The sequence below is a fragment of the Chlamydotis macqueenii genome, chromosome 15 (genome assembly GCF_036417535.1).
Source record: "Chlamydotis macqueenii isolate bChlMac1 chromosome 15, bChlMac1.mat, whole genome shotgun sequence".
NCBI classification, from domain to species: domain Eukaryota; kingdom Metazoa; phylum Chordata; class Aves; order Otidiformes; family Otididae; genus Chlamydotis; species Chlamydotis macqueenii.
Window position 1 is genome coordinate 15,610,589 of NC_141570.1, and position 23,851 is coordinate 15,634,439.

Genomic DNA, 23,851 nt, shown 5'->3' on the forward strand with positions numbered 1-23,851 from the left:
CTTCTCTCCAGCTGGATAGGGATATTTCATCATCTTTAAAAACTGAGGTGGCCATTATGTTGTTATTGTTAGGCAATTATTTCCTGTTCTCATACAAATTTACCCTCTGACCAGTTTTGGCCATGATATATCTGGCAGGGAAGCTGGTGAAGACTAATCAGAGCTTGCGAGAGCCTCTGTCGCTGTAACACAGATTATTCCCTTCTATCCCTACTGCCTTTGCTCACTTCTTTCTGAAATGCATTTGTCAGTTTTCTTAAAACTTCCGATTTGTAGTTGATTACCTTTCCTGTGAAATGAAAAAATACTCAGATTCCTTTCATTTCACAATTGCCTTTCTCTTCCTTAAGAACGGAATGTTTAGTGAAAAAAACAGTTTTACTATAGGAAGTCCTGCAACTGGTATTCATTAAAGTTTGTAACTACTTTGGTGTTCGTAAAAATATAGAAAGTAGAAAAAATAGATAGAACTCTGTACAAATACTTAATAAAATATCTAAAAGACACCAAAAAGGTACAAGTGGGATAAGATTTAAGTTAAAACATACTGAGCCTGTGGTCTTCATTAGATGTTCAAGCTTCTTTCTTCATGGTATGGACAGAGAAGGACACTTCTCAGTGGCCATCTGTCTCTGATAACAATGGGAGATGACTGGCTTAGATGGCGTAGCTAACTTTTAGATGGATAAATCCAAGTGAGATGAATGTAGACTGTAAGAAAAATAACTCAACATCACTTGCAGAATTTTCTACAAAGGCCTTTGAAAGAAGAAGGCAATGAAAGAACTTCAGTGTCATCAGAATTTTCATACTTTTAAGCCTCTCCATTGTTTGGCTTCCATTTCATCCACTAAGCTCAAAGTGGAATTCTCACCTTCTTCAAACTTTTTGCTTCAACCTTTGTTGGTTTAAGACCAGAATGCCCTGGATGTTAAAGAATTTTGCCCTGTGATTTAATACTCTATTTCTCTACATTTCTCTCCCTTCTTTACTCTGTAGCTCAGAGGCTGTCTTAGCTAGCTATGATTTTGTATTACTCTTGTCACTGCAGCATATTGTTGGTCAGAAATCACAAGTTAAAGTTGTCCTTGTCTGCTCTTCGATGTTAAAACAAGAAAGCCTTATTGAATCCCTCTGTTTGCCCTTTGAAGTACAAGGCTGTCAGAAGCGTCAGGGGAATGTAAGCTGAAGCAGCCTGTCATTGTACGCTAATGCAAATCCTTTGTTGTTAATCTTGGTACAAGGAAATATAAAATTGGAATTATTTTTTTTGTAATTCTACTAAAATACGTGATATTGGATGTCTTGTGGCTCCTACTAGTGCTTGAAATTTTAGTCTACTGGCACATACTAGATGGTATTTCCTTTCAAATAAATTACCTAAAATGTCTAATATATTTTTATGTAATGACTTGCTTGTTTCTTAAATTAAAGCATCAAATACGGTTAAGTATTTGGACAGGGTATTTAGAGCAGTGGAATTCCTATCACTTCAGGTTTTTTAAGAAAAAAAAAAAACGGTAAAAATATTTTGAGGTGCTTGATGTATGTTTCGTCTTGTTTCAGAGATGTTGCATGATTTAGAAGACTTCCAGGCAGAACTAAGAGTTGATTATTTTGTATTCAAAAATGGATGCTTTATTCCTGTTTGCAGAAATTTAAATTCTGGTTTCTTAGGGAAAAAAAAAAAAAACTTTTCAGCCAACAACCTGTAGCCTGCAACATATAAATGCATTTAGTTTGTCTTAATCTTAAATTTTATGAAGTGAACTTGCATGGAAATGTTTGACGTAGAAATCATTTTGGTTGTTGGCTAGATTTTAATTTTTTACTGCTCAGACGTTTTTCACATGTTTATTTACCTGAAGATGAGAGAACATCAACCAATTAGCATATGGTTATATGAAACGCAGCGGCTGTTCCAGTTGATAAAAACATAATTTAAAATGTGTTATTTGTCATCAAGGTGGATGATATGTGGCTAGCCTTTTAATGGCTTTTAGAAATGTGCTTCACATAATTTGAAACAAGCTTTCTTATCAGTATGTCTTGCAATTAATTTAATCTTGTTTCTGTTATTTCCACAGTATTTTTCAATTCAGTGAACCTCATTACATTTGCAAGTGCATTAAAATAGAGAGTGGATAGAAGAAGAGAGATGATTATCAGTTAATTTAATTATGTTTCTACATTTGCCCGTTTAATGATATGTCTGCCATTGTTGTTGCAAGCCTTTAGTGCAGTAGCACTGTGCAGAAATTAGTTCCCATTCCATGTAAAGTTTGTGTTATCTGATAACTCCTGGCAGCTCGTGGAGGCACATGTTCAGTAATTTATGAGTCTAACCAGAAATCATTTACTTTAAGTCAAATGGCTAGGGTATGGAATAATTCACTACATCACTATTAAATTTTTTGAGTTTGCATATGTGGTAATGTTTTTACACAGCTTTACATTGTTAATTTAATAAGAAACAAAACTTTACATTCTCTTGGTAACTGCAGAAGCAAGCAAGCATGCCATTACACAGTTCTCTTCTAGGTGGTTAAACAGTGTAGCCGAGGAATATTCTTGTTTTTAAAGAGACAGAAAAGAGCACAGTAAGCAAACCCCTAAATTTGCCATTAACACAGTCCTTCTTATAAAATGCTCTTTGCTTTTATGAATAAAATCATACAGTCATTTAGGGAGATGCTAAAACCTGGATTCTAGTACTCGTCATCTAATATGGTGCCTGTCAGTGTTACTGCTATTGGCAGTAACTACTATTTTTATATTCTTTTGCAACTCTACAGGTTTTTGCCATATGTTAGAAATTTCAAGATGTATGGCATTTGCCCTGGCATCTGGAAATCATAAGGCTGTATCTGCTGAGACTCCCCAAAGCAGTTCTACGTTACGTGTGCAGATATTTACTGAAGCAGATCTCAATTGCCTAGCTCATTAAAGGCAGATTTGTTAAGGCAGCACTTCTGATTTTTAGGTATTTATAGATATCCAGTATTGAGGTGAGAGAAAAAGAGATTCATCCATGAAGTGCAAAATGTTCGAAGTTTTAAAGATGACAATTTCCTAGATTTTTAGTGTTTTAATATTTTGAAGTAAATGGAAAATGTATTAAAAAATGATAGCAGAAATAGCCTGTAAATGAGAAAGCTAAATAAAAATGAAATCCAAGTTTTACCTAGCTCTGAGAACTGTTCTTCTAATCCTGTATTTTGAAAGTAAAAAAAAAAAAAAATTACATTTATGTTAACTCTTTATATGTGATGAATCATTCTGTGAATGTCCCTGGCTGCAAGTTAAATAATGCACATATATTGTGCATGTTAAGTTGTTTCTTCTTCTGAAAGTACTTGCCACTAGAAAAAGACTCCCGTGATGTACTGAAGAGGCTCAGTATACTTCAAAGCACTGGGATGACGTCTACTCCCACTTCTGTTAGTCTTGCTACATGGAGAGATGATGGACTGTTTTGTAATGGAATAGGTAAACAAAGCTTTTTCAAGATGAGAAAAAAAAAAAGAAAAAAAATCACAAATAAGATGTTAGTGAATGACGAAGGACATGGGAGTCAGCTGATTGCTTTTCTCACTTGCAGACGTGAGTACTGGTCATTTCCGTAATGTTCCTGTGTTTGCCTGCGTCTTTATATAGTTCCTCCATGTCAGCCTCATACTTTGGTTTGAGCTAAAGGCCAAAGCATGAGGAAGTGCTTAGTTCCAGTTAGGGTAGCCGTGGGAAATACTGTAGTGCCAAGAGGTCTTTCAGGATACAAAGCCGGGTGATGGTGTTCTGTGCCTGAACTGTCCAGTCCACACAGCAGCAAGTCTGGATTTGCTCAAAGAGTAGCTGCTGTTATAGTTACTATAGAAAAGCACTGTAATGTGGAAATGCCTGGTATTGGTGTCTTAAGAATACGTACCACAGCAGGAAAAAAAACACTATCTGCATACGTGTGGAGGCAATTAAATGAAGACCTTAAAATAATGGCTACATTTCTGATATCATAAAAATCAGCCTGTTTGTTTGTTTGTTTAAGTTGATACTTTAATACTTATGAAACGCTTAATGGGAGCAGGATCTTAAAAAAAAAAAAAAAAACCTGGCAAATTCAGTATATGTCTGGAACAGAGCTGTGTGTGGGTGCAGAGTGGGAGAGTGGACTGCACAAACTCCCGCAGGGTGGGATTTATTCAGTTGTCACTGCAGAAACAAGTCGTGTTCTCACAGGTGCCGACTTCAGCGATGAGTGACCTGATAACCCGGAGGATTGTTACTTACTTGCTGTTACTTAGTATCGTTATTGTAGAGTTTTCATTTGTAGATTATTAGTTTAAATATTGTTCAGATTTAGCAAGAGCTATATACTCTTTTTTTTTTTTTTTTTAAATAACTGTTTTATGGCCTCAAACTTGCGTGCACTTGATGAGCCCCATATCTTATGACACATGCTTGCTTCTGTTTACACCCATTGTGTGTATTTTTCCATTTTGCTTGCTTTAAAGTTATTTTTGACAGGAATTACTGATATGCAGGGACTGTTATTTATACCGCATAGTGCAGGGATGTGCCGGTATCAGTTGGAGCCACTGCAGTTTGTGAAAATTTGAAATATTACTGTTATATCGTATCTTGTTGTTTTTGTGAGGGAGAGTTAAAGTCAGAAGACCAAGTCCTTCTCTGTTTACCTTACAGGTATCCAGTGGGGTTTGATGACAAACCGTGTGTTTGTTTTGAGTTGCGACTCCTGATTTTGTAACATTTGACACTTTGTAACCATTATTCTTTTCCTAAATAAGTTCAGCTCCATTGGAAAGAGTGATTTTGAATATCTGCCGTTTCCCAGGGTCTCTGGCAGAGTCCCTGGAAAAATTCCTGTGGGCCAAAATGTAACATTATGCTCCTTTGTACTGGCGAAATCGTCATTGACAAACTGCAGCGCAGGTATAAATCAAGCCGTTTATCCAAACATAGAAATAACGAGAGGATTCATTAACTAGTTCTGAATGTGGTAAGCAGTGTCTGATTACAAGAGTCTGCGACTAATGGTAAGGGCAGAAGAACAGATATGCTGTGACTGCGAATAGCAACCTGGGGAATTAAATAGACTTAATTAAGAGATCCATGAAAATTTTGGTTAGCCATTTGATATACTGGAGAAAAAAAAAAAATCTCTCTTTACATGGTGATAAACCTGCTTGGTTAATCATTGGCCTAAATTACAATAGTTTTGCAATCTCTACTTAGCTTTTTTAGAAAATATTTTGAGGTTGCTTTGCTTTGCTTTGTTTTAGAGCACTGGTAACTTGATAGTTGACTGGGACTCATTTAATGATGGTTGCTGTGCAGTGAAGGATTTCTACTCTCAGTTCACTTTTGCCATTTTCCCACCAACTGGTATTTTTGGAGGGACTGAGAGGGAAAGATTAAATCCCTTAATATTCAGTGTTTGAAAAAATACTGTGTTTTTCTCTCTGTCAGGAAGAATGCTTTCAAATCCCTCCTTGGTCTAAGCTGCTATGCTTGACATCTCATTATTTGACTCAGCTGTTTCAGTTTCACCTTCACCCAGCTAATTAAGTAACTCATTGAATGTATTATTCAGTATTTGATTCCCCTATCTGAGCCGGTGAGAGATGGAATTTTTTTTAAAAATCCCCTTGATGGGATTAGTGAAAGGATTGTTCCTCTGACACGGTGGACTAAAATGAGAATGAGCTGATGGAGTTGGCGATGTATGAATCACGTTCTGTCATTTCAGCGATTGTTTGGCTGCTGGCGAAAGTACGGGGATTAGAGTTGCTTTAAAGTGATCATTCCTTAACTAACCAGATAGAGACCTGTTAATTGTTTCAGGACGTCTGTAGTGTGAAAGAGGTTCTTTTGGTTTATTTACATTTCTGTTTCCTTCTTCAGCTGTTGTCCTGCAGGGTGTTGTATCATCGTGTGTCAAGTCTAGATACGGGCTCTAGCTATTTATGGAACTTGGCTTTGTTCATCATTTTGGCTCCGTTATCAACATGTATTGCTTTCCAGCACTTTTGGCAATTTTTGAATAATTAATGTCTTGGATTATAAATGTAAAGAGGAGTGCTCTGCAAATGAGCAAAATCCAGTGTTTAGCTATAGGTTGTCCAACTGCATTCGTGTTCCTCTGACTTGGACTGCGTTTGTGACTAGTCGTTTGTATTAAAGGGAAGTGTTACTACAATTAAATTAATTTCCTTTTTGCTTTAGAATATATTTTCTTTAATAGTTATATTAAACCTCCTGAATTAAATGTGACAATATTCTCACCCACTTAAAATCTACATATTTTTGTCATATTGGTTAAAGCAAACCTTTTAAAATATTTTTTTTTTCTGAATACATTTTAACGCAAAAATACAATGCTGCCAGAGAAAGCTAGCCTAAGAGTATGGTTTTTGATACAGAATGCTGAAGTTGTCCAGTGGATGAATCAGGTACTGTAAGAATTTGAGTCTCTTTCTTTAGAATCCCAGAGAAGTTTTCTAGTGAATTTGCTGTTAATTGTTCTGATGCCAGTGTCTCTCCTCCTCTTAGGGCTGAGTTGTCCTTTCAGCTTTGATCAGAAATACCCTTCTGGCTCCGAGAAGGCAATCTTGGCAAGAGTCTAGTGAAAACTGGTAACTGCCAGTGAGGTGTTTTGATAGTGAAACTGGTATGTTCCACCAAAAAGCCATGGGAAAGGTGCTAATCAAGTCTCACACCAAACATCTGATACTTTATCTCCAGAGTAGTTCTTAAAATATATGTGTTAAAATGAAATTGTTTGAGTAAATCACAGTGCAAAAAAAATAACGAGAAAATGTTTCTCTCTGCTGTGAAATGATCGATACTTTTTCTACAGGAAAATAAAACTGATACAGTTTTGTAATGATTAAGAAATGTGACCTATGTTCTGAACAGTTTCATGCCAAAACAAAAAGAAAACTGTAGCAGCTTCTGTCTTTGTCTAATGAATGTTGTTTGTACATTTCATTTTAAAGAACAGGATAGTTTCTAAAGGAAAATTCCACAGCTTTTAGAATATACATACACTCTAAATTTAGGGTAAAATATGTGATGACAGATCACCTTTCTTGATTAAGTGTATATTTTATATTTTTATTCTGGAATAAGAATATATTTTTTTTATTTACCTGAATCTGTTTTTACTCTGAGCAGATAAACTTTTTTGGATCTTGGTGTGCCGAAGGAAAAAACTTAACTTTTGGTAGGCAGTGATAGCATCGGAATAGGCTTTGACCTCTTTGCCTTGCTTTTGCAAATAGTTTTGCTTGTCCAGAAGGTTATAGTTTTCTGCAAGGAAAAATAAGTAATTGGAATGGGATATCTTTAATTACTATTCTGATGAGTACCTTTTCATACTCATCTTTTTGCTAATGAGAAGATATGTAAATATTTTATTAAGCTACTAAAAGATTGAGAACATTGTCCTTAATGAGACATGAAGTAGAAAAAATTAGACTATCAGTCTTCCAATAATTTGAAACAGTGAAAAATGTTAACTGTCTTATCTTACTAACAGGGGTTCATAATATTTATAATTGTATCAGCAAACTAAATGTCTATTAAGTTATTTTCTTGTTTTAAACTTGTTTTCAACGTATGCTTTTTGCTTGCTTCCCTAGGGAAATACTCAATCTTACTTGCCAGCAATATTTTTTACTATTTTATTCTAAGGAAAAAAATAGGTTAATACCTATGTAAAACATAGCTAAGTTTTGGGGATAATTTAATGTACGAAAAATTAGCTGGGTTTGTAGATAATATAATAAGTAGTGAATCGGATTCTTTTTTTTACATATGTTGTGTTAGAGCTTATGACTTTTTTATATTTACCCGTTTGTGTTATATAATAAAATGCTGAACTGCACTGTACTTTTAGGCAATGATTTTATTAATCATTTGAGGAAAAGAATAATTCATGAAATGTCACTTTTTCTTTCACTTCACTTCACTGTTTAGATAAGGCAATATATTAATTTTGCTGTGTAGGGAAGTAAACAAGCTCATCAAATTATTTTTAGCTGTGATATTTGAACAGTTACTTGAAAATTTTGTCATAATCCGTACATCATGAATAGATGTGGTTTTCATTCATTACAGTGGTGCATTGGCAGATTTTAGGACTTTATTCTTTTATGGCTGTAGAGGGAGAGATCAGTGAGGTAAAATGACCACAACCTTTTACTCTGTGTTTGGGGACATGATGATTCGCGTTTATTATTATTAGAAGAGTAGGTAAATAACCCGGTTTTGCTAGTGCTTCCTCTTTTTTTTTTCATTGCTCTTGCAAATCTAACAGTCTTAATATTTTTAAAATGCGTGATGCTTCAATTTCTAGTTCAATGTTAGGTTCTTATCTTGTAATTCATGATGTTTGTGGTGGTGTTATCGGTAGCTTGTAGTGCCCTTAATTACCTGGTACTGATTTCCTCAATCAGCCAAAATACCATTTTCTGAATAACTTTATTCAAGTCTGCTTGATCTCTCTAGGCTTGAACCTATCTGGGTATTGCTGGATGCAGAGTTGGAAATATTCTTCCTAGTTTCAAATAAAGGAAGAATTTATCTCTCCAAGTGTATGTATAGTTGTAAAAATATACCAGTAGTTAAGCTAGGCGTCGTCACAGTCTCATGATTGCTAACATTTCAGTGGAGGATGTAAACATATGGCATATTCTAAAGTAGATACAGAAAATACTGCATTTTTCTGGTTTAGACTGTCATTTTCCCAATTTCTTCTTCCTTGAAACATTTACACTTTAAATAATATTCACAGCTTTTTATTCAGTATATTTTCTGTGATCATTAATAAGCCTACAACTGACTTGCAGGTAAAATAAAACAACCTACTTAGTACCAAAACTGAACTCAAACAGTAAGTTATGTTTATACAAAGTAAATCGTTGTTCATCACTGTAGAGTGCAATGTCTACAAACAGGGATTGCAAACACTTTTTAGGTGTCCAAATCAGAAATGAGAATAAGGGGAATAGCAAGATACTTAAGCGTCTTCTCTTTGTAGAAGGTTTTCAACATCCACAGTGAGGTATCATTAGCAAAGATACTGTGTGACTGCTCTAGTAAAGAAAGATGATGTAAGGCTTGTAGTCATTGTGATTTTTGTATCGGAAATGAAGACTTTTTTACTTCATCCTGTAGAAAAAAAAATATAATAGGTTTTTTTTTTTGGTCATAAAGTAAGGTTGTTAGAACAAGAAATGTTAGAACAAGGTTGTTTAGAACAAGAAATACTGTGTTGTAGAGAACAACGTAGTAGAGAGCCTGGGTAAAACGGTAGTGATACATGAAATAACTGCTGGGGAGGTGGGTACGGAAAACCTCAACAAAAAAGCTTGCAGCAGCTTCAGGGATTAGCACAATAGCTGAGTGTCTCTCCGAGCTTTTACATTGATGCTTTTAAAATTATTATTTGGGTGTATGCAGAGTGCAAATGCATTTTTGGGGCCTTTTTTTTCAGCTGTCAGCTCTCTTGTGTATGACTTGAATTTGGAGGGATTTGTCTGCAGATTCAGTTGTATGGATCGTACTTCATGAACTTGGAGCAATAAGAAATTAGACAGGGAGAGGTGTTTCTAGATGCTGGGCTACAGAAACCTCGACTTTTTGTCCTCCTCATTCTGTCCTGGTGACTATCTCAGTCTGTACTTTTGGCTCACGGTCACATACCCTGTGTTCTCCACATTCAGAATATAAAAATTTTTGCATTTATTGAAATACAGGTAGCTGCTTACTGTCATTACTACCTCCTTCTACCCTGTGCTGTTATTTAAATGTTGCGTTTAGATATTCAGTGTATTGGAGCAAGTTTTTATATAGTTATGGAATTGTGCATGAATTATCCATGATAATTTTCAAGTCAAATTTAAACTCTGAAAAATGTCTCATGATCTTCACTGACCTCATATATGAAAAAGTCAATCTGCTGATCAAAAACTCCCTCTGTACTTCTCTTTTTTTATGGATTTCCCTTTGCACTTTGAAATTCTTTAAAAGTAGCAGAGAGTTGCTGATAAAGTAGTTGCCATGAGTGACAACTGAGAATACTGTTATTTTTGCTTTTGAGGATGCCAGATGGGATTTGTGTTAAGTGTAGTTGACTGTAGCCTTCAAAAGACATGCACATTTGGGTAGCTAATTTTGCAAGTGCTTTTTTGTTGTTGTTGTTACATTTTTTTTAGCATCGCAGGAGGTCTGAGGACAAAAGACGGAGATCACGTGTGCTTCATCTGTTGTTTGATTGCAGTCCTCTAGAGTCTTGGATAATTTTGATATGGGCTGATTAGGTCTTTTGAACCTTTATTTGTTAATGAAGTTTTAAAAGCTAGCATTTGAGTTGGCTGGTGCAAACAGTGTTTTCTGGAGTAGCTCTGATACAGAATCTCAGTGTTCAGCTGGTATTCGGTATAAAACTGGATCTGCTTCTCTGAAGCTTGTTTTGATCTCTTGAACATCAACTTGATGTTGGCTTTGCTTCCTTGTTTATACCATATTAAGAAAAGGAGTTTTCTGGCCTGATGTAGTAAACAAAATGTTAGTAGTCAGAAAATATCTGGTATAATTTGCTAAATATCATAATTTGATTATCATCACATAATTTTATAGAATGTATTTCTCTGGCTGCATCATTATTAATCATTAGGCTTAGTAAAAGCAATTATAGGGTAAATGGTGATGATGATTTTCATTATTTGTATTGCAAAATCAGCCACAGTTGTAGATGTTCTTTTAATATATTAAAAACAACGGTGAAATTGCATATCTAATCAGTTTAAACACTTAAAAATTCACACGCAACAGAAAGAAGCACTATATTTAGTGGAAATCTAAAGCTACAGAACCAAAGAAACAAAACTGGTATAAAATCTTAATTATTTTATGTAAAAATTCTTCATTGTCGATCGTTTTTACTAAGTATCTTTCAAAACATATAACAGTTATGACTGCAATTCCACAGCATTCTGAGAATTCCAGAGGGAAGTAATTGTCTTTATCAGGATCCTTTCAGTTAACATGGGTCATGCTAACAACTTTCTGTTTTGCTTTACTAATGATGCTATTTTTACTCTGGAATATAGAACTCTTCTTTCATGAGACAATAAATCATGCCAGGGAGAGCTTGTGTTTTAAAGGGTTTTTATACAAAACTATCATATGTTTAAACAAAAAAAAAAAAATGAAAGTAAGACTATGTAAAAGCAGTGACCAAAATAAGTCTTTTTTCCTAATTTTATTCTAATGCACATGTAATTCTTCTAAAAGTCAGAATTTCCAAGAAATTAAGTTATCTTTTAAATACATGATTTTCTGTTTTGATAAAAATATATTTTATTCTAACCACTTAAAGCTGATTTTGGATCATTTCAGTCTTAAGTGAATTTTGAAAAGCTGTTAATTATCTTTGTGTTTAAGTATACCTGTTTTAGAGAACATCAGCCCCGTTATAGTGGAAGATACCACTATAATCCTTTTGTGTTCAGCTGTGCAAGACGTAACAGTATTTTACTTTCTGCTTTAGAAGGACGTAGATATATAGTCATTTTCTTCCAGAGGATATTTCAGTGTTCTTGCAGTCCCATTTTCACTCGGTGAAAGCACAGCTGTAGCAAATGGGACGTAGAGGACTGAGTGCTGATGTTACTGAATTTAGTGTTAAAATATCACTCTCTGTTTTATAATACTGGGTTAAAATAGATGAAAGAAATCATGTTCTTAACATTTGATGAGGAAGCATTTGCTCTTACTGTAACAAAGAATCTGGACCTGAATCTGCTAAGTGTGTGAAATGCGTTCATGTTGATTCCTTGTGTTCTGGATCAGCACATTGCAGTACAGCAGTGCATGGCAGGGGTCACTTGGGTAAACTTAAACAGCTCAGCAATGCCATGGAGTCTCTGATTTCTTCTTTGAATACAGTGATGATACAATTTGATTTGGAGCTTTGATTATCATTTAAGTTATAGGTAAGATTTCAGCCTTGAAATTCGTTTTAAAAGCGAAGAGGAATGCAAGTTTTGTGAGTGTGCAGCTGTTACGAGAGTTTGTTTGTGATTTGATACCCTTGTATAAATAATATCAGTTGGCAGGAAACCAATGAAGGAGACACTTTCTCTGATTCAGAGAATTGTTTTTCTCTTATTTAGAGAGCACAATTTGTTAGGAAAGTTTCAGCCTGTTTACATGATTGTTTTTCCCTCATTTTAATAAATAGTAATTATTATAATTAGAGCTAGCCATAGTAAGATCCTTACATTGATAAAGAAAAAAAGAAATATCCTATTGGCACATCGTTTGCCAAGTTGACATACTATTTATAGCACTATTAGTCGAGGCACAAATTCTTTAATAGATTTCCCACGCCTCACCCCCCCACCTTGGTAAAGCATATTGGATTTTACAGTTCACTGAGAATCTGGTCTTTATCATTCCTGTGCTCTGTTGTACTTATTGTTAATGGTTATATGGGCTGCAAAATAGGAAGCATATATCACCTGTCAGCCTATCTTCTCAAAACCCAGCTTGGGTTAGATTATAGTAGGGTTGATTAGCAGAAGCTGCTAAAACTAAGGTTCTATAGAAGAGTTGTGGTTTTTTCCTCTAGGGTTCAGAATTTGTGTTCAGTCCTTAAAGAAAAGTTTCAGTATATTAGGGTCATAAATTTTAAATAGGTCTTGATTCTATGTAAGCAGTGTTAGACAAGAAATGAAAAATTCGTGTGGTGTTAACAGTGTTTTGGTCACAGATCCAAAACACAGCATCATACCAGCTACTGCACAGAAAATCAACTCAATCCCAGCCAAAACCAATACACTGTTTTAAAAAGAGGAGGCACTTAATGCTTGTATTAAATCTAGATTTTTTTTTTTTCCCCAAAGTACTCAGATATAAGGCAATAGATTATGCAGTGAAGCCTTGAATTCCAATATGAAGTTCTGTTTTGGTTTTCAATCAAAAAAAAACCCATAGTGACTACATAACCAGTTTTTAATGAATGTACCTTCTTTTTACTGTTTGGAAATAGGCATTTTCTGAAGCGTAAAATGCGTCATTTTGTGACTGAATCAAAAGTTTAGTGTAGTATCAGAGAAGAAAAACCCCTTTTCATTGAGCCTTAATTTGCATGGGCACCTGCTTTCTTAGTACTGCAGTCATCATATGCCTTCTTTCAGTAAAAAATTTATTTCCTGTCGCTCTGTAAGCTTGAAAATTTGCTCTCTCAGTTAAAATTTATATTTACTTCTTAGCAATATGTAGCTCTAGAAAGACTGAACTATGTTCAAAACTTCAACAAAAGTCCTCTTCAGTCTTGAAGTAAGTTATTTTTTGTGAACAGTGGACTTAACTGAAATAGTTTTATTACGGATTTGGACCCTGTCTCCTCACAGTCCGCACTGGAAAAATGGGGGCTTCTTCCCAGCAGCCACTTCAGCATCGTGACTTCATGTAACGAGTCCTCCTCATGTAAAGAGCAACCTCAGCTCGCTTTGAGGTCTTTTTGACAGCTGATGTAGTGGCTGGTTTGCAAGTAATGTTTGGTGTTTTTCTTTCACTCAGCCACTAGTTTATGAAAATATGGGAACATAATAACTCTTGGGGCTTTTATTTCCCTATCAACTGTGGCTGGTTGTACTAAATAAATTCTGAAGGTGTTGAGGTATTTGAGGTACAAGGTAATTTTATGTGCCTAAAAAAGATAAATTTCTCCAGCAGTCTGTTTGTCGTCTTGTGCTGATGTTAATTTGAAAACACAAACTGTCAAATTAGACTGCTTTCTCTTTACAAGTTGCATCTACGCTTGGGGTTTACATTGCCAGTTATCGTCTTAACCAGCTTACCTAGTGCTTAGTCTGTGTTCAAACCACGCTGGCAGCTTTATCGACAGCTCTTATTTTGGATTTGTGAGGACTGTATATTGACCACCTAGATTTCAGAGGCTTAAAATATATTGATACTTATGTGGCTGTTGATCTACTTGACACCTAAGGGGATATTATTAACTAAATAATGTTTACAGTGTAAAAAATCATTTTTACCTGTTTAAAACTTAGAGTTGTGAAAATCCTTGTGACGGTGCTTATCCTGACTTTGATCCTTAAGTGACACTTTTTTTCTTCCAAATTAGTTAAAACTGAGGTGTAATTAGATTTTCAAAAAATTCATTAGAAAATTGTGCAAACTAGAAAACGGAGATTGCATGTATTTTCCCACATTGCATTTGAAACTGAGGGTGGATTCAGATGTGACTGTGTTGCTCTTTGTACTGAGCATGGCAGCTTTGAACCTTGAAAATAGAGGGCCTTATAGAAAAGGAGTTTCAGATTTGACCTGTAGGTCAAAATGATGTTACGTCTACAAAACATAATGCTGTTCAAACTGATAACTTTATCGAATGGAAATTCGCATTGTGCTATTTTTGAAATTTAAATATTTACTAACCCCCCAAATTAAGTCTTAACTTGATACTTTCCTATGCTTCAACATCAAATTTCCCATTAGCTAGATACTTCTACGTGATCGATTCCTGTCTTAAAATTATATACATCTTTTCTGGAAATGCTGCGTATTTTTACGTTGATATTTGCAGTTGTGGTGATCTAAGGACATACACAGAATATTTACACTCGAGTAGTTTTGCATCATTGGACTTATTGAAACATATGTTTGGAGAAATGAGATGACTTGTGAGCACACAAGAGCTTGCTTTCTGTGCTGTGGGGAGATGTCTTTGCGTCTTGTAAGTATTTAGAGTGTATTTAAGAAAAGGACAAGTTACTCATAAAGGTGATGGAATGAAGAGGAAAAGAAGGGGGAAAGTTTCATCTACTCCAGTCCATAAAGCTTTATCAGCAAGCAGTACCTAGTCCCTCAAATGAGTCTTTATTAATGGAAAAAAATCAAGCTTTTTTTTTTTTTAAGTTTTTATCTCTCGATAGCCTTAAATTGTAAATGAACATAAGCAAAACACTAAAATCAGAAGAAAGAAGAGATTGGGTATCCGCTTACACAGCCGGATGGTGGGTGGCTACGTGGGAGGGCACACACGAGTCCCTTCAAATCTGCATTAAAAATACAGCAGTTTTCTTACAAGCTATAATTTTTTTTTTTTATTATAAAATTTGTCAGTTCGGTTTCCAAGAGTCTTGTAAACCTTCCTTTTCAAGTCTCTCTACTTTCAGCTAGAAACAGGTCAAGTAAGCTCCCCAGTGTCTTGAGAAACTTGATTTTAAATCCCTGATCAGATGGATTTCCTTTTCTACTCTGGACAAACAGCCCTGAGCCTGCCCTGGGGCAACAGAAAAATACACAGATGACCCAGTCTTCTGGTTCCTGCTTGTAGCTGTAGACACAAGCCTCTGTTGGTCGAGAAGTGTTAGTAAGTAGAGATGAAGCTCTTATATAAATAAAGCTCTTTTCTCACGTCTTTGACATTGCAACTGTTAAAGCCATTAAAATCATGGAATTGGTTTCTTAATTTAATGAGGCTTCTGCATGAGTCCTGGGGACAAACTTAGTAAAGACTTGAATGTCACATTCTAAGGTTTCATTTTTCATTTATTTTCTTCTTCAGTAAGTATTACTGTGTGGTTAATTTGTTCTCTGGGATGGATAAAATAGAACTAATATGAAATTCAAATGAATTCTTCTGCTGGCAGGCTGTTTGTTAGCAGCAGTAATGAAATATAATGGCTAATGGATAGTGCAAAAGATTAAGTATTTTCCTCAATAATTCAAGGCTTTGACATATTTAAGCACTTAATAAAAATATCCAGGAAAAAAAAAATCAATAAACTGGAATTTGACTGTGTACTTTTAAATTTTAAATACGTATTTTCTTCTTTTGTTTAACATCAGGTAACTTTTATATAACCTTTAGTCATTAAAAGGAATCCCTTTCAGTCTTTAAAACTTTAAACCTGAACACCCTCTTCACCTTTATTTCTAAATCTATAGCCTTTTAGTGGAATAGGAAACCAGTGTTGTGAAGGAAAGAGACAATTTGTGTTAGCACTCGTTGGGAAGCCAAGGCTGCATGTGGAATACCTGACTGAGCTGGTCAGTGCAATGGTTATCTTCCATAGGGAAGGTGAAAACGATTTTACAAGGTTGTTTGCTTCCACCTACTGACTATTCTTGATATTACAGACAAAAGCAATTGAGAGGATCCTTCAATATTAAACTGCCAGAGTCTCGTCTTTCCCCAGATACAGGCCATGGGAGTAGCGTGTGTACATATGAATTCTGTCTTTTGTATTGCATTACTCTTACTTGCATTTTGAACATCTTGTTTTTTTCATGTAACTCTTCTAAAGTTTCTTAGCACGTACAGTTTGCTTGTTTCTTGAGGGGTTTGTTTGTTTTCTTTTGTTTCTGTTATTCTGTGTAATGATAGGGAAGTAGAGGAAACAGATTTGGGATGGCAGGGAGATAACAAACTGAAAAATGTGTGCTAGTACAGGTGTAGTTATGTTGGCATGACTAATAGCTACTTGAGGATATTGATGTCACTATTTCTATTTGCAATCAAGAAGTAAAATTAAATATAGAATTATAGCAGCTATGTAAAATGAAGTGTATGGAGGCTTCTACTGCATCTTAATGCCAAAATACCATGCGGTGCCGTGCTACCTCCAATGATTACTGCCACTTTCTAGAGCTGTTGTTTTACTTCTGTTCAGTAACATCTGTATAGAGCTGATATCTAGGTGAATGTGATAGATGGTTTTCGCAAGGGCCTTGCATCTTAAATTTTTAAATCCCTGAAAGATATGAATGTTCAAACAGAGCACAGTTGGGTTGGGGAATGGGAGCCTTCTCAGGAATAACATTGGGTGTATTGGTGGATGCCCCATCCGTGGAAACGTTCAAGGCCAGGTTGGACAGGGCTCTGAGCAACCTGATCTGGTTGGGGATGTCCCTGCTCCTTGCAGGGGGTTGGACTAGAGGACTAGATGACCTTTGAAGGTCCCTTCCAACCCTAACCATTCTATGATTCTATCATATCTGATGTATTTTGTACTGTGTGCTTGCAGTAGATCTTGCTGTCGAGTTATCTGAGTCATGAGTTGTCTCCAAACTAGCACTGACGGAATTGTACCTCTTGGTCTCACTTTTCTACCTGGTAAGCTGTAGTACTCAATACAACCATAAATTTCATACCGGTTGGTCACTAAGCTGAGTAAGTTTCAGTAGAAACATCTAAAGGCTACCTTTCAGAACTGCGTGCCTGCAAACACAGAGGTGAGCATAGTGTCACCATCTCAAATAGTGCCATTCTAGTGTTAAATATATGTGGCAGTGTCTCACATGGCACTTTGTTCAACTTCTAGAAGTTGTTTGTCCTGTGTTGCTCCTGATGTTCTGCATGAAACCTTCCTTTGTTTCCTTGTTGCTGCTACCTACCATAACAGACAAAAAAGACACTTTTCTTTTGTTCTGCCACAGAAAAAAAATGGGGCTGTTAATATGTTTGTAATAATGTAATTTAGTTGACTGTTCTGTTACGCAGTGACACCTAGAGAAAAAAAAAAGGAATTGTGTTGGTTTTATACTGAAATGGAACCCCTTGGGTTTTCTACCTTAGTGGCAGGGTGTGCCTACAATTCATTCTTTCCATCTTTTCCATGAAACATCCTATGAAGTATTTATCACTATGTAATTTGTCTAAAATAATAATTCTTCAGGAGGAACAGATTTTGCTTGATTTTAACTTTTTTTTTTTTTTTTTGTGATGTAACAGCATTAGAAAATGTGCCTGATGTATTGTTCAGATCGATAGGATTTTACTTTACAGCGGTGGTGGTACTTAATATCAAATAAGTCATGCAGTTGGGAAATTTGCAGTACACATACTAAAATGACAGTGCTTTGTCATTTTGCACTTACAAAAAGTAGCACAGATGTCTCCTAGAGAGTAACATTCTTTCTTCGCTTCTTCCTCTGAGCCTGACAGATGATTCATTTCGATAATTTTTTTTAAAGCTTAGTTTCTGTGTACGTTTTTTTCTTTAAAAGACATAAATTTAGGATATATATGATGTATACTCAAATATTTATATTTAAACATATATTTGATTAAGCCAGGATCTTTACTGCTTTGAAGAATTATAACAGTAGTTGTTTCAGAAAAACTGATTTGTTTTGCTTGGCCATTAAAGGTTAAGATATGCACGCATGTCCGTGACATGAAAGGCACTTGTCACTCAAGGATAAATTCTGCCTGAGTTCACTTACAATTGGTAACGAAGTAGTTGACTACTTTTGTTCCAAAAGGACTTCTTCATAGACTTTCTAAAGAGATCAGGTGCACAACAAGGAACTCCTGTAACTGCTTTTGCAGAAGTGATGAACTGTTACTCTTGGTTTTAAATATAAACCTGTTGCAAATTAAAGTTTATTATTCAGCTAATAAACTTGCAAATTACTGATTTTAGAAGGCATTCATTTATTATCTCCTATTATTCCTTCTTCACCTACTACACACATTTTTACTGTACAAATTTTTAACTCCTCCCAATTAGTTTAATCCATTTGAACTGAGGATTCTTGAATTCTACTTTAGTCCTTCTTCAGGTAACTTTAGTTATAATTTGTTAGAGTTCTATGCATTTGTGAGGATTTCACCCACTGGTGAAGAAAAACCCTGTTCAGGAAGTCAGGCTTTGTACGATGTTTCATATTAAATGGTTATCTGATAATGTACCTAAAGCAAGTTTGTTAAAAACTAATTAGGCAGTATTTTAAAATTAATATTTGGAATTTATGTGATCTCAAAGTAATGCGATAACACTCTTACTTGCTAGCTTCAATATCCAGTAATCTTAAAACCATACATATGTAGTTTTTCTTGCTAATGGTGCAGTGGTTAGTTTGTAAGATTCACTTTCTGTATCTTTAGATAGAAAATGAAACACTAAGAGATGAAATGATTGTCTAATGTTCAGAGATAAAACACGAAATAGGAATTATGTCATTTGATTTTCAGCCTGTGTCTGTTCCTCATGGCTGGTACCAGTTGCCTTCCAGCACATGGTGGCTTTAATTCCTGATGGCAGCTTGGAGGGTCTCAGCTGGGTTGGCCTCAACTGTGTTCAGCTGGGCTGCATGCTTATTTGGTACCTTTTGCCTTACTTGTTGTGGACAACCATGTAAGATACACTGTGCTGGGAGGAAGATGGGTTTTGTTTTATCCAGGTAAAACTGCGTTTTTAATTTGCATTGAGTAATGAATGCTTATGAATTTAGGTTTCTTAAAAATTGCTTTTAATGGGAAATGATAGCGGCAAAATAGAAAATCAAAGTCTTCTAGGCAGTGGGAAGAGATCAGGGTACTGTTAGGTCTTGAAGAAGGTATATTCATCATACTGAGGGTTTGTAATAGCTGTGACTGGAGTGTGATAGGAGCTGCTTTGTTCTGCATGCAGTTAATTTAGGTCAGTATGTGAGAGAGAGCCACCCTTGTCCTTGGTGATATGAAAAGATATGATTCATTTTTGATGAACCAATAAATATGTTAAAGAACATTCCATTATTTCCGAAGGGTGACTTAGGGCGTAGCTAGCAGGTAAAGAGCACTAGCATTAATGGAGTTTTAATTCATTCCTCTGAGGCAGAAAGCTTTTTAAAGGCTGAGCTTTTTTCCTCAGTCACTTGCCTAAAAAACCTGAATGTAAATACACAAACCAGCTCAGAAGTCAGCCTGTAGGCAGGGATAGTATTTCCTTATGCTCCAAATGGGAGGAGGGACATGGTCAGAGAATCTGTGGCTGCTAGTAAGGCAGACTTAAAAGAAGATTTTTGAGTGATACGTTCCACAAAGTACAGTCTGGTTCCCATTAAGAGTTTTTTGAATACATTGAGTATTTGAGGTGCTGATTCATATATGAAACTGGAATAACAAAGATTTTGGCTGTTGGAAGTATGCTCCTTAAGAAGTAACATAGAGCTGGATATGCCTAATAAAAACATCTGTAATATATCTTGCTGTGAACAGAAGTATGTTTTTTCAGGACACCTTGATTCATCTTACTTGATTGAATGATTTCATTTTTTTAAATCTTTTATGGGTATGTGGCTTAGGTGAGAAGTCTTTGGCATTGAAATAATTCTAGTCCTTCATTTAAGATGAATAGGCATGGTGTTGAAGAAATACAACTTTAATGGAAAACTTTAATGTTTTCATTTTTAGTAGGAGTTGTTATTCGCTATCAGCCTTACATTTGTAATTGGGATTTATGTAGCAGGTAACTCTAGCTAGTAATCTAAAATCTGATGAGATTAGTTCTAGCTTCAGTGAGAGGCTGAAGGATTTACTTGTAACAATGGATTGTCCCTCATCTGCATGTATTTTTTTTTCCAATAGAAATATGTACAGTTGCTGTATGTAAGTAAAATTAGCTTCCAAGAATACCTGCACTAGAAAAGTAAAGTTAAAAAGAAAGAAAAATCGTAAGACATCACTTGTCTACATTGTAATGACTTGAACTTGCTCAGTTTCCAATAGTGACTTGTTGTACAAGGGGATAATATAAAGAAATAAATGCCTTTCAGACTGCAATTTTTGTGATAATTATTCTCTCTGCATGTTTTCCGGTCTGCTGACAAAAAGTCAAAGATTCAATGAGAGTCAAAATATTTTAGGATTAAAAGGAATGTATGTTGGGTGTCATTACATTTAAGATTGATTGTTTGACTCCTGAAGGAAACATAGGTCCAAAACACATGTGTGTATGTATACATATACAAATATTTATATTAAATAGATGTTTGGTTATTCTTGCATGGTACAGTGAGATTCAAACACAGATAACTTCAACGTGTCAAGTCCTAGTTAGCACTCCTGACAGCAGGTGGAAGTTTGAGCAGTTGTTCCCTCTTAAGCTTGCCTGTATGTTGTTTTAATCTATGATAACTTTTTTCTTCTTTTTTTAAAAAAAAGCAAATATATAACATAAAGCAGAGATGATATTTTTGTTTTATGGGCTGGCTACACTGTATTGAAATAGGTTTGGTTTTTTATGATGTTTCAGTTGTGTCTTTATGTTTGTAATAAATTTTAATAAACCTTACTTAAAGCCATAATACTAAACATTGTACATTTAAATGTCATACACATACAAAAGTAATAGTTCAGTGAAGTGTACTAGGTCAAGAAACCCACTTTTCAGACCTTGATGCCCTTTCGTCATCCTACGTTATTTCCACAGCCCTGGTCGACGTGCTTTGTGACATGGTCTTCTCTGTCTGTCTTTCCAGGACGCTAAAGCAGAGTGCCATTCCTGTGTAGAAACCGAGGACAGAAAAGTAAGTGGCTTATTTTACTGTAATTTATCAGATGACTGTAGTAAGTGGAGGTGTTTTTTTGTTTGGTTGGTTTTTTTTAATTAAATAACATGAAATTACTTTATTGTGCTTTATGTATGTATGTTTTATAAAGTTTTCTAACATAAACTTTTCTAATGTTGTCCTTTAACTTCAATGGAGACAAAATAGTCTTACTCTGAGTCTATTTCTGTTAGAAATTTGAATAACAAGTTGTTCAGAAGGGAATTACAATCTTCATTTCATTAAGCTAGGAACAGTTTAAAAGGCAATTACCAGTCCTGTTCTTAATTTGCACTATTAGCAAAATTATTTTGTTATGTCTTTCATGCTAATGTTGGCATACTGTGTTAAATGTTTATAAAATAGCAAGGTAAGAACTGCATTTTCTTGGTTTATAAGCAGTATCTTTGACAGATTTTTTTTTTTTTTCTAAATGATGTTTTGAAAAAGTTTATGTTATATTGTTTTCAATTTTATGTTCTGTGAATGAGAATAAAGTATGTTTTCAGTTGTGTTCTTCACTTGTTATGCTGTTCAAAAAAAAAACTATTAAGGCATGTATGCTTGAGTATATTGGAATAGTTACATTTTTAGAAGGAATTCTTAAATTGAAGTGCTATCAATTTCCACTCTGAAATGAGCAATGCAGAAAGCTGCATTCTAGCACTGACAGTATCATCCTCTCAGCTTAGACTTTGAAACAGTTGGTCTTTATGCTCAGTTTCGCATTAGTCTGTGCTATAATGTGTGACACCAATGTCTATCACTCTGCTTACCAAAAGTTTTTTTTTGTGGGGGTTTTTAACTTCTTTTGACTGCTGCACCTTCCTATGAGCATTTGGCAACTGCTACCTTTAAAAAAAAAAAATTGCTGTTGAGTTCGTTTTGCTATAAAAATGAGGTTTTATTAAACAGCATCATCCCAGAAGCACTTTAGCTGTTCGTGGTAGCTCAGACTGTATAAACAGCGTTGTATAAACCTGACATAAAATGCTGTTGAAGTTAGTGCAGGAAAGCACAAGTCATTTGCTTTGTTGAAATGTGTGATAAATGTTCTTCAGAATTTCAGTGTTTTTCAGCATTTTCAGGACTGAAGTGAGGGAATTATTTTGAGCTGTTCAGAAAGATATTAAGAATTAAATCAAGACAGTAAACTGTGAATGTAACTACAAGATAAAATATGCTGTATCTTACATACCAGGACAAGTTGAATTTTTTGCATTTAAATTGAACCAACACTGAAAGTTTTACTCTGATGTGTATCAGCATAACAGACCTAGCTTATTGTAGGACAATTACAAGGACAGTATGCAAATATAGCAGATTTTTTTTTGAAAGTTAGAAACCATATCTGCTTTATCACAGGGCTCAAAAATGCTGCAGTGATATGTTTCACTGTGCTTTAGACTAATAAAGGACTACAAAATTTATGCCAATAGGAACAGTAACTTTGCTGTATTGTTTTGAGAGTTGAAACATAACCGTTTATGTTCCTGTGCATTAAAGTTAGGGAAATGTCCCTGTTATTTACGTTCCTAATGCTTTTCCAGTTCTCTGGGAGGTTTAGAGGATTTATTGTTGCTTTTAAAAGCATTTTAACAAACCAAAGCATTCTTGCTTTACTGCTCTTATCTGCCACTGACTTTATGCCTTCCATAAAACCTATTCTCCTACACTAATATCTTATATTTTAGTTTGGTTTTTTTTTTTAATTTCCAAATTCTCCTGCTTTATGTTTCTGCTTCCTTTTCTAAGCTGCGTTTTGAACTAGTGACAAGTTATGTCTCCTTGTTTCTTGTGTAGTTCCTTCCATTTTTTTTCTCAAGCATTTTGCAGACACATAGTGAGCTGAATAAAAATTAAGCTGGTTAATATGTTCATGGTAAACTAACCAAGAAACAAAGGCTTCACAAGGAAGTATATTCAATTAAAAATTTTAAGTTTTCAGAAATAAATGTCAATCCAATTTTAAAGCTTTTTCTCACTAAAGAGAGTGAGCTGGTTTCTAAAACAATATATTTCTACTGAAATTTTAAAATTGGGAGCTAGAATCCAGTTCTGGATTGCTAGATTTGTGTAGTGTATTTCTGTGTCAAGTAGTTACTGAGTTTGTGGAAGTGTCACGCGCATGAGGTGTAATTTAAAATCTCTGCCATCAGCTGGTACTCATTGCTGTGAAACTCAGTCTGTTTAGGCTGCAGGTTCTGAGCATTAGCTTTTCTGAAACAGTCTAGGTATCTAAATTCAGGTACATGTTGGTTTATGGTATGCCAAAATGCAGCTTGAGGCCCTACTTCTAAACCTCAAGATGTGACTTTTCTGGTGCAGGTAGCAGCTATGAAAACTACCCAACCAAAAGGTTTTTTTTTATTGCTTGAATAATGGGAAAATTTGTTGAAGAGCCTGATAAGCTTTGGACTGCAGTCTTATTAATGTATGTGTTGTATCTCTTTTTCCTTTTCTTGCTACTTTCCTT

At 35.1% G+C, this 23,851-nt stretch overlaps 1 protein-coding gene across 22 annotated transcripts in view; it reads left to right on the forward strand.

The window, feature by feature from the left end:
• RBFOX1 (RNA binding fox-1 homolog 1) overlaps positions 1 to 23,851 on the forward strand; it is a 968,785-nt gene that overhangs the window by 388,431 nt on the left and 556,503 nt on the right. For 21 of the 22 annotated variants that reach the window (XM_086759520.1, XM_086759516.1, XM_086759504.1 and 18 more), the window contains one exon: positions 21,307 to 21,354. Coding sequence is in view for 15 of the 22 variants with exons in the window: in XM_086759494.1 (XP_086615620.1) it covers positions 21,307 to 21,354 (48 nt within the window). In the remaining 7 variants the exon portion in view is untranslated. Of the gene's footprint in view, positions 1 to 15,372; positions 15,428 to 21,306; positions 21,355 to 23,851 lie in introns of those variants that run through there. The other variant, XM_086759521.1, reaches the window with a different exon arrangement.